This window comes from Otolemur garnettii, unplaced genomic scaffold (genome assembly GCF_000181295.1).
Source record: "Otolemur garnettii isolate 467f Iridium unplaced genomic scaffold, OtoGar3 scaffold00005, whole genome shotgun sequence".
Taxonomy (NCBI): domain Eukaryota; kingdom Metazoa; phylum Chordata; class Mammalia; order Primates; family Galagidae; genus Otolemur; species Otolemur garnettii.
The window spans coordinates 33,661,995-33,674,094 of NW_003852400.1; the positions used below are offsets into that span (position 1 = coordinate 33,661,995).

General features: G+C 35.9%; 1 protein-coding gene across 1 annotated transcript in view; it reads right to left on the reverse strand.

Moving 5' to 3' along the window:
• The window catches only part of ISPD (isoprenoid synthase domain containing), a 308,561-nt gene that overhangs the window by 202,808 nt on the left and 93,653 nt on the right, over window positions 1–12,100 (reverse strand). Inside the window, exons 4-5 of the mRNA XM_003782721.3 lie at window positions 9,604–9,708; window positions 3,174–3,219 (exon numbers count right to left, since the gene is read on the reverse strand). Coding sequence (XP_003782769.1) covers window positions 3,174–3,219; window positions 9,604–9,708 — 151 coding nt within the window. The remainder of the gene's footprint in view (window positions 1–3,173; window positions 3,220–9,603; window positions 9,709–12,100) is intronic.

Consider the following 12,100-nt stretch of genomic DNA (forward strand, 5'->3'; position numbering starts at 1 on the left):
TTGAGCCATAGGCTCCGAGCCTTAACATTATAAAATTAACAAAAATAATATAAAACTCATATTCTGGCAAAATAGCCACATGGCAGCCGAAAACCATATATTCCCTTCTTATTCTCCCGCTCATTCATGCATTCTTTCCAAAAATCAGGACTTTTTTAAAATGCCGTGGGACGCGGGACAAAGTGTTGAAAAGCAGGACGTCTGGTCACCCTAAGCTACAACAACTTGCCATCAGACATCAGCACTCACGATCCTGGAGTCTTTGGGCTTAGAGTAGGACTTATATCACTGGCTCCCTTGATTCTTAGGGATGTGGATCTGGACTGAAACAATACCATCAGTCTTTCTGGGCCCCCAGCCTACATATAGCAGATTATGGGAATTAGCCTCCATAATCTAACCCAAGTCCCCATCATAAATCTTTCTGTACATCACTATGTATATCCCATGGGCTCTGTTTCTCTGGAAAACTCCAATTAATACACTAGCAACAGACAAACAGATGAATATAACCAGAGAGTCTGCCATATACCATTATCTCCCATTACCATATTACATTTGGGAATTTACTTTTTTTTAAATCCAAGTTTTCTTTTCCCTTTACCCAGAGAGATATTTCTACTGACAGAGATAGTACTGAGTACCAGTCATGAAAGCAGGAATATTCTCAGATGAACAAACAGGTATTTGGAGCTGGTAGAGTATAATAAGGCTTCGAGTTCTTAATACAACAAATACACTATTTAGAAAGAAATGACCTCTAAAAGGCTGAGGGGCAGGCTAGAGGAATGCTTCTGGTATTTAACCTATTAGCTGCTTAGCCAGAGTTCTTGAAACATGCAAATACTGATTCAATGAGGTTGGGCAAAGCACTCAGGTAATCACAGTTCTTCAGTTCTAACAGCACACACTGAGATTTGGACTGCCACAGAGCAGTGATTCTCTAAATGTTCCAACAGCAGCAGAATCTCAGGGGAAGTTATTACAAATACAAATCGTAGAGACTAAGGAAACTGGTGAAGTTTGTTGACCTAACTCAGCTGTTTACACCAAGCTAGACAGGTTATTTTTCCTAAGAATGAAAGAACAGTTTTTCAATACTTAAGAAAGTAAATGTAGCATAATAGAAACTGTTATCTAAATAAGAAAAACAATTTTCACTGCAAACAATTTCCAACGTCCTAGTTCCTGCCATTATACTTAAAATGTAGGCATAGGCACTAAAAGAAACCTCCTATGATAATGTGTATCCAATGTATTGCAATTCACTGGAACCACCTACCCCTTGTTCACAAAAAAGATCATTTCTGTTTTTCCTAGGTAATACAGTTAAGACTTGGTAAAGAAACCAACCTAAGTTTTATTTTTCTTTGTGTTGAGAATATAACCAACCACATTATGGTTTAGCCAACTTCTCCATAGTAATATTTATAAATTGCTTGGTTGACATGTAAACATAGGTGAACATTTTGATTCAGGCATCTGTTTACATACATTAGGCATGTGCGACATACAGATGCATAAATTATGACACATTAATGCTTTGAAACAAAATATGCTTGAAGGACAATAAACTTAATGGTAAACTGCAAATACAGTGTCATGATCAGAGGAAAGATTTCCATTTTCTGCATGTGAACATAACTGAGTGTAAAATAAGTTTTTCCAAAATTTTTAAAAATACTGAATGCACTCAATTTAAATTCAGTACTTACTTCTACGTCAATAAAAGTTTAGATTTAGAAGTTTACCTCTCACTAAAACCTGAGTACATAGTTCTAACAATCTGTGCTTATACATACACCATGGAATAAATAATATTGAGGCATCGAAAAAGTTAACAACTTTTCATCTTTTGCATTAACCTGGATTGAGCTAGAACACATTCTTCTTAGTAAACTATCACAAGAATGGAGAAGCAAGAATCTAATGTACTCAATTCTAATATGAAGCCAGATCTAATACATATCTACATAAGAGAAAAATTCAAATCAATTCAAGGTGGGTTTCTGGGGAACGAGAGGGTTAGGGAGAAGGGAGGAGGGAGGGACATAGTAGTTTACAGGGTATGTGGCACATCTTGGAGGAGGGACACAATTATAGGAGAGACTTTACCTAGCAAATGCAATCAATCAGTGTAACCTGATCCTTTGTACCCTCAATGAACCACAAACAATAAAAAAAAAGGATCTTCAAAATAAAAAAAAAGAACAAGTTAGTTACTAAAATATTATAAAGCACCATACCTGTTTCAGAATAGGAGTGAACACCTCCAATCTCACTAGGACTATTTATTTTAAAATGGTGATTCTCCATTAGCGGCAATTTTGTCACCTAGAGGACATTTGGCACTATCAGAAGTCAACTTTGATTGTCACAGCCGGGGACAGGGTTGAGATAAATGGGTGTTTCTAATATTTAGTGAGTTGAGGACAAATACACTGCAGAAAACAGTCTTCATGGCATAGAATAATCTGGCCTAAAACGTCAATACACCTATAGTGCTGAGGTTGAGAAACTTTATTTAAATGACAGAAGCTACAAAAACACAGAATGAATGTCCATTGTACATTTTAATTACATTCCTAACAGTGTTAAGCACAATAATAAACATTTGATTATTAAATAAACCAGCTTTGTGTAGCTGGGATCTTAGAGTTAGAGACAGAGAAGTGGGGTATCCAAAATTATAAAACAGAATTGTAGTCACTGTCAGAACCCAAAAAAGAATGAAAACATCACCCCACTCAGTCCAATTTCTCTAATTTGAGAAGACAGTGTTTCTCATCTGGGAGAGCTACCCAACATACTGATGTGACAGTGTTAAAGGGAAGTGGCAGTTCTCTTAACAGTAAAAATTAAATAAACAATTATAAATTTACTAAAAGACCAGTTTTCACTGTTTCCCTTTTAATAGTACAATATCCCATACTTTTCTCAAGTAAATAAAGTATTTCCTCTATAAAAATTAACACCAATGTTATATCATAATAATAACTGATATTTCACAAGCAAAATAAAATGTAATTATTTTCAAAATACAAATCAGAGATCTTGTGGGCCTACAGGCATTTATACTTCTCAGATCGCTGGGACTTAAATTGTCATGAGAAATTCTAAACTGGCTTACATTTGCAAAGCACAGAAACTGACAGCCACAAGGCCAAACATACCCTTAATAATCGATTCAGCCGCATACAGATCTCGTTTGTAGGTCACCTAAAGGACAGATAAACCTCATTAGACTTGACAGAGCAGGAAGGAATGCAAAAGCAATAAAGTAATACCCCCAAGGAAATTCTTGATTTTGAAAAAACTATAAACACATAATATAATTTCTAAATTTGAATTCCATCAGCAATTTCCCATTTTAAAAAATCTATTCCTATAAATCCTTGAAGATTTGTTTTTAAATCTTTGAATAAATTATATGACAGTAGTTACTGAAAGCTTAATATAATTTAGGTATTATAAACAAAAAATGTGGTATTGGTCAAATTACTGTTTAATAGTAATTTTTTTTTTTGAGACAGAATCTCACTATGTTGCCCTCAGTAGAGTGCGGTGACGTCACAGCTCACAGCAACCTCTAACTCTTGGGCTTACGCTATTCTCTTGCCACAGCCTCCCAAGTAGCTGGGACTACAGATAAGAGAGGATACGGGAGAGGGGAGAGGTCTGGGAGAACAGGTCTTCTCAGAGAGACCATGAGGATGCACCTACAGGGCCCTCTCCATGATGACTCAGCTCTTGGGAATTTATAGGCTTAACTTCCTGGAACCTGGAAATTTCCAAGTTCTGTGAAATCCTGTAGTTCCGTAGGGGCTAGAGTAGCATCTCCTGCTTGAATCAAACTGGCCAATGGGAAGGGTACCTGTGGGGTGGAACTTTTTGACTGTCAATAAAAAGAGACAGACCAAGCCAGTCCGGGAGCACGGCCATTTGGAAATCTATGCCATAAGCTCCCAGCCGAAGAATAAAGCCCTTCCTCTTATAAGTATGGTGTTTGGGTGCTCTTTCTCTCCGTTGGGCCTCATCTTCCTGCAACACAGGCACCAGCCACAATGGCCAGCTACCTTTTTGTTGCAGTTGTCATTGTTGTTTAGCAGGCCCAGGCGGGGTTCAAACCCACCTGCCTCGTGTACATGGCCAGCACCCTATCCACTGAACTACAGGCACCACCAATAATAATGTTTTACATTAGAAGAAAGGAAAGGCTAGAGGGAAGAAATCTCTGTACAACAAAAATCACAAAGTCGCATTCTCAGTTGAAATGAGAAAATTCACAAAGATTAATTCACATTAAGAGGGACTTTCTTCTGAATTGAGTATCTTTGTATGTACCCAGATAAGATTTGTCTTGTGAGATTTTATTAAAACATGGCTCCAATAGTAAGAGCCTACAGAGCACCAAGGAGTGCTTAAGAACAGTGATGGATGACCTTTCCTTTAAAACCTACAGCCTCCTTGTAATGTAACCTGCCTCTTGTAACCTAACCTGCCTTGGTAGGTGTCTCTGGCAAATGCCTCCCAAACCCCCTGCAGTGAGCTCAGAGCATGTACACTACAGAACTAGATCCCCTGTATCATAAAGCTGAAAGAGAGTAAATAATGAAACTATAGATACTGATCCAAAATGCAATTCTACTATCAGGAAAAAAAGCGGGGGGAATAAAATACATACAGACATCTAAAGGTTCATGCTATGCACATTCCCAAATGGCAGAATGTATTGCTGTCATCCATTGATTCAACAAATACTGACGGAATAATTCCTATATTCTAGGCACTACTCTAAGTGGGAACAGAGTAAAGAATAGAGTGAATAAAAATCCTTAATATGTGGAGACTACATTATACTTGAGTATTTTTTATAAAATTAGTTTTTAATTTTTTTCTTGAAAATGCCAAATTAACTAGACATCTGAAATCAGGCTTTCTTGATATCTTTAACATAAATAGGAAAGTTTTTCCTACCATAATTGTCCACTGTGTAGGGTAAACACAGAACAGAAATTAAGAAGATGACTAATTGTCAAAATTCATTTCTACTCCTTCCTGCTTTGACAGGTAGAACCAAATTTTAAGTTAAAATAAAATAATGCCTTAGTGAAAGTGCCTTAGTTTTTCATATAGAAGTTAATGATGGCTTCCTGAATTTATAGAAAAATTATTCTCAAATACTAAAATGACTTTTCTAGAAAACTTATAAGACTTATTTTTTCTCCTCTAATATTAAATACTTAACTATATAATAAGAAAGACTCGGCTTGGCGCCTGTGGCTCAAGCGGCTAAGGTGCCAGCCACATACACCTAAGGTGGCGGGTTCGAATCCCCAGCCCGGGCCCGCCAAACAACAATGATGGCTGCAACCAAAAAATGGCCGGGCATTGTGGCGGGCACCTGTAGTCCCAGCTACTTGGGAGGCTGAGGCAGGAGACTCGCTTGAGCCCAGGAGTTGGAGGTTGCTGTGAGCTGTGATGCCATAGCACTCTACCCAGGGGGACAGCTTAAGGCTTTGTCTCAAAAAAAAAAAAAAAGAAAGACTCAAATTTATCTTCTGTTTCCTATTAATACCTATTACACACAGATTAAAAGCGATTTTTAAGATCTTCTGCATACCTCAACTGTTCTTCTCAAATACTGATTTAATAAAAATAAACTATAGAATATATTTCTTGCAAACTTCTAAAGTATCTTTAATCACAAAAGAGACTTTACCTAACAACTGCAATCAGTGTAACCTAATCCTTTGTGCCCTCAATGAATTCCAAACAATAAAAACAAATAAATAAATAGCCTTATTTTTTTCTCAATAAAACAGCTAAGTAATTCAAAGGAAATATTACTGGAAAATGTTGTAATTGTAAATTGATGTGTCATTCAATTTTTCCATTTAACTTTTACAGTAATATGGGTTGTCCTTTCCTTATTTTTAAATGGAAACAAAACAAAACAAAACACCCTAACAATCAGTTTTAAAGTTCATTTTGTTCTGTCAGCATGATCTGTGTCTTTCTTTGACCTTGCACAATACTATGTTATGAAAAATAACTACTTTAATAAAGTAAATCAATCCTGTAGTGATGAAGTAAATTCCTAATTCACTTGTTTTCAAACTTAATTCACTTGTTTTTAAACTGAGCTCACTAGAGCTTCAGGGGCCAGTGGAATAGTAAAGGTATTCTGTGAGGGAGAGACTCCAACTCGATACCTAACTCAGCTTGACTGTTGTCTATCTTGTTCAATTGAGCTTCTGTGCAATATTGCATTTGAATAATGAGTTTAGCTAAAAAAAAAAAAATTCAATAGAAAGAAACCTGAAGCTCAGAGCTACAGACATAATTGTCTTCTCAGTCCTAAATAAGGATTCTCTCAATGATACTCTGGCAAAGACTAGTAACACCTATATTTTGTTTCTGTGTTGAAACACAAAGTAGTGAAATAGACCTTTCAGAACAGAGCCAACCCCAGTTGGCCACCATCTTATATAAGACTAACAAAATGGCTCTCGCACCTTCACCTCATAATCTAATAATTACGAAAAAGCCAGAAAAACTTATATTATACATATATATATATATATATATATACACACACACACACACAATATTTACTATATAGATTTTTGGAACTTTTCCCCATTTTGTCAATTATGTACATCTAGACGATCCTTTCTTGAAATTGGATAACTAGATGAAAACCACTCAAAAGAAACAATGTCACCACATTGTACTTTTGAGGGTATAAAACCAAATAAAGACTATTTTGTTTCTTTTGTTTTTAAACAAAGATGCTAGAATACTTGAATCTAAAAAAAATGCAGTCCTCATCAAAAGGAATCATCAAAAGTCATCTATTACAGTAATAGCTACAACACAAGACTTCAGAAATTCCTTCTAAAGAAGTATTCAGACAATTGAATAGAGTTGTTAAATTTCTTTAAAATTGACTATAAGTCTTTTATGCCTTGAAGATAGTTTTGACATTTATAAATAAGAAGTCTATTCAACTAAGTTCATACAGTGTAGTAAGAGACCAAGCTACATAATTAAAAATACAGAGAGCACCTAAGAAATGTATACACATTTAAGAAAGGAAAAAACTGTACTAAATTTGTGAATTCAAGTCACATTTGACTTCTACCATTATAAAAGGCATTCAATGTGACCTGTTTTATCTTTTGTTATTATTATGTATTATTATGATTTTGATACAGTTTTTTCCTTTTTTAAGATACGAATACATCTTTTTAGAACTGTCTGTATACTGGACCAAAGATATAATGCAACTGTATATTAAAGGGACTAAAGTTCTTATGTAGATGAGATGAAATCTCACCAAAAGAACAGTGTTTACTGAAGTGGGCCAAGACGCAACTACTCAAGGGAAGCATGAGAGTTGGTTTCTGGAAGCCAGTCCCAGACTCTGGAGTACTGGTCACACTTATGGGAGACCATGGGCATACTGTGGTCATTCTAAGGGGATGCTCTCTATAAAGCATGGTGATGAGAAAAAAAAAAAAACTGATGTTTTCTTCAATGTTAAATTTTCATTTACTTTTATTAAAATTTGCATGTAAAATATAAAATAATAGTCCTCCTGGAATTTGTGGTGGCAATTAAAATAATACTAAATGCAATCATCAGAAATTTCTAGTCACCCCTACCACTGTGGAGTGAACTCCATGACTTCTAAGGGGTAGTAGAAGGTATATTGTTTCATCTTTCACAAACTGGGGGCTACAAAGAATAGAAAGTTATTCTCTCACAGTTCTGGAGGCTAGATGTTTGAGAACAAGCTGAGGGCAGGACCACATTCCCTGTAAAGGCTTTTATGAAGATTCCTTCCCAGTCTCTTTCTGGCTCCTGCTGGCTGCCAACAATCCTTTGCCTTCTTTGACTGGTAGATGCATCAGTCCAGGGTCTGCTCCATCATCCCATGGCATTCTTCCTGCACCCAGGTCTCTTCTCCTATTCTTATACCAACATCAATCACGTTGGATTTAGGTCTTACCCTCCTCCATTATAACCTCATCTTAATAAGGTCATGCTTATAAGTGCCAGAGGTTATAACTCTACCACATCTTTTAGGGGACAATTCAACCCATAACAGCACGTGTGAAGTGACTCACCAGTGAAACCAAGAGAAATACCCTGAAAAGATAATCATATCAGCATACACTGACATATCTTATACATAAAAGGGAAACAGAGAGCCACAATGTACCTGAGGACTAACACTCTCTTGCTGGAGAAAACAATGAGATATGAGCATTTAGCAAAAGAAAAAAGAACCTACAGATGAAATTTGTGAAGGGGATGGAGTAGAAAATTCAAGGAGTTATATGCTGCTTCCTTTTCCATCCAAAGGGCTCAGAGAGCTTTATAAGCTTGATGAAGGCTCAGACGTAAATAATCACAGCCTCAAAGATGCCAAAGTGAAGCCAGAGAGCACAGACACATCAACAATGATATAATACCTCACATTTTCTACTTTTTTACATGTCCTTCAAATTAGGTCTAGCAGGCAGTCAAAAGGCATTCTACAGAGATGTGGATCTGAATCTTTAACTACACCCTAGTTGGTAATTGCCCAAATCCTCATAATTAATATTTATATCACCATTGAGCCATATATAGAAAAATCAGAATAAAATATTTGTTTGCTGGGTTGAAGACATTTAGATATCCCTAAATGGGCAATAATACTGCATGCATTTTCTCTGTGAGGCAATAATCCAACCCTGTTGATATTTGGGAATCTTAAAAGTCAATAGTTTAAGTCTCTGAGACAATCATAGCATCCAGCAACTCTCCTTCAATCAAATATATATTTTCAGAATATACTGTTCAACTCATTTGTATTTGCTGAAACAAAAGGAAATCATACTCTACACCGCCTCCGACCTCAAAAAGAAGCTGTAGTATGATAATGCTACTACCTTGGTTACAAAAACCACTGCATTCCTCCCAAAAGGAATGAGTTTGGCATTAAAAGAGTTGGGCCTTGCCACATAAAAGGGTCCGGTTCCTGATGGGGGGAGCAGGGGAGAAGATGGGACCAGCCACTATCCCAGTGAGTTAGAACTACAGCAGATCCCCCAGATGAAGGGCTAAACTATGACTTCAACTTCACAGAACAAATGCAAGCAGTATAACCTCATCATTTGTACCTTCGTATTCATCTGAAATAAATAAAATAAAATAAAATTTTCAAAATAAATCTGGGGCAGACATCCTTTCAAACACTTAAGTTTAAGCAATCACCCCAGGGCCTAGAAAGAAATGTTAATATTGCAGGCAGAGTTGTACCTTTAATCCAATTAAGTGAACAGAATAAAAGCTATACACAGAGATTAAGAAAAGAAGGGATAAAGTGAATAAACCCATCTTATGGACTACAATATAGAATTTCATTGAGTAAATTATCTCAAAGGAATTTCTTAAAGCCATGCAACAGAAAGAATACATTCTGATGGCTCAGGAAACCCAGTAAGACTCCCTTAACTCCGTTAGGGTTCTACCATTTTTAAATGTGCACATACACACATGCACGCACAAGCACGGAAAAGGACGCTAGCAAAGTACCATCCATCTTACCTTCCAAAGGTCAGGTGATCCTTCCACAAGTTTGGCATTAGTATGACAGTATTTTAGAGCCAACTGCAAACACTCAGTTCCAAATTCCAAGTCGTAGTCACTACACTGTTGTAGGGGAAAAAAAAATTTAAGGTTTTATTTAAAATTATATTTTAATTTAACTAAGCCTTTTATTTCATAATCAATTGCAAATAGAAAAGAAAGGAAGAACCTAAAGAACTCACAGTTACCAGATGCTCATTAAATTATAAAATACTTTCCCCCATTCCCTAAAAGCAAAAACAAAATGAATAGCATGTAGTAGTATTACAATTGGTAAGAGATTTAAACTTCCTCAATAGTTTTGGACATCAAAAAGATGTTGCCTTTCCTTTGCTCATAAATTACCTTTCCAAACAAGTTTATAAAATGCCTGAATGGATGGCTGAGGAATACTGTCTCAGAACTGTCAATAAATTTGTCTACAAAATCCAAATCCCATATCTTTTATTTGTATCAAGACACATGCAGGTCACAGTTCTCTCGTTCATTTTAATATGTAAGATATCAGTAAATCCTTTTTAAATGATTTACGTTTTGCTTGTAAACATGGAAATAGTTGAAGTTTTCATTGTGAGAAAAAGTGTAAAAGGTCTCTCATAAAATCAGTAAAATATAGATAACATCTTTTAGCAATTTAAGCTGAACCATCAAAATAACCAAGTAATAATATAATTTAGCTGAGTAATACAAAGCATCTATCTTCTTTCCAAGCTCTGCATTAAGTACCAGCTATCTATAGGTAAATCAGACATGGAATGTGTCTCCAAGAAACTCAAGTCTAGAAGGGGAAGCTGACTTCTAATAAATAATTTGTAACAGAATGTAACAGACACAGCAATAGAAGAATGTCTAGAAGAGTGTTTTTCAACCATTTTTATCTCGTGGCACACTTAAACCTATAGTTAAATTTCCGTGGCACATTTAAAATATGTTGATCAAAAAAAAGAGCAAAAAAAAAAAATACTGTGCTTTGAACTTCTTTCAAAAATGAATTAATGATCTTTAAAATTTTCCCAGCACACCTAAGATCCTCTCATGGCACATCAGTTTGAGAAATCACTGGTCTAGAAGTAATCCAGTGGACAAAACACTTCATTCTGTGTGAGGGTATCAGAAAAGACCTATTAGAGTAAATGGTCTCTGATCTCTATCTTAAAACCTGAATAAGATTGAAGAAGGAGGATTATCTTTAAGGCAAAGGTATCATGCAAAGTTACAAAGATTTTAGACATCTGGTAGATTTGCATTTTATACAGAGCATGTCCTTGTAAACACAGCTGGAAGTCAACAAATGTAAATAAGGCATCTAACATCCACAGCTAAAGCTGTTTTATTGTACTGAACGTTACAAAATTCTAACGGTAATGTTTTGTGCAATTAATGAAGAAAATATTACCAAATACACATAGAACCCCAATTTCACCAAAAGAGTCCTAATTCATATCTTCTATTTTGACATACTATCTAACCTCACATACTTCCTAGCTCTTCCTATTTTTTAGCAGAGTATCATCCAAATTAGTTATATTCAGATAACTTGAGATGAATTTTGGCAAATGTTCCTTTGGTTTGTACTTCGAGCATCTATACAGTGTTATCTATTAGTATGTGAGATTGACACATGGTTAAATCCCATAGACCACTAGCAATATGGGTTTCCTGATTCATTCCAGAGGCAAAATATCAAACATACCCCAGGATAACCTTAAAAGTGCTCACAAAAGTGCACGTGGAGAAGAGTCCACAGGAACAGCAACTTCTTTTCCATCTCAGGTAGTTGTGTGAAACATAAAGAGGCTGTGCTTCTACCTGCCATGAACTGTACGAGCCGAGAGTGCAACAGCCTACAAATTTCATTAAGGCTCTAGGACATCAGTCACTAGTGTCAATGGAAAACCAACAATTATAGGTCAAAAGTAAAATATACACAGGAAATGGAAGCTAAGCAATCTCAGCAGAGAGACGAGCCTCAATGTGTCATTTGTCAATATAGACTAATATTACAAGCATTTATGAGAGGCTTTGCAATTTTTTTCTACAATGAAAATTGTTAGCAGTAAGTTAAAAAAAATACGCTTAATAAAAACAAACTAAAGTCTAAATTTGTTTTTCAAAAATATTGATGAATTTCTGCTTTTGTCTAGGATATAGAAAACTACCACAAGTGAAACTCATATCTGAACAAAAGAAAAAGCAGGTAAACTACAGAAGTATAACTTTCATCAGGGGTAAGGTCATGGGACAACCAAGGGGCCTTCTACCTAAGGAAAAACATGCTTCCCCCAGAGGAGAAAGAGGATGTGATCTCCAGCTCACCTATGGCAGAATCTAAGACAGTGGTTCTCAACCTTCCTAATGCCGCGACCCTTTAATACAGTTCCTCGTGTTGTGGTGACCCCCAGCTACAAAATTATTTTCATTACTATTTCATTACAGTAGTAATTTTTCTACTGTT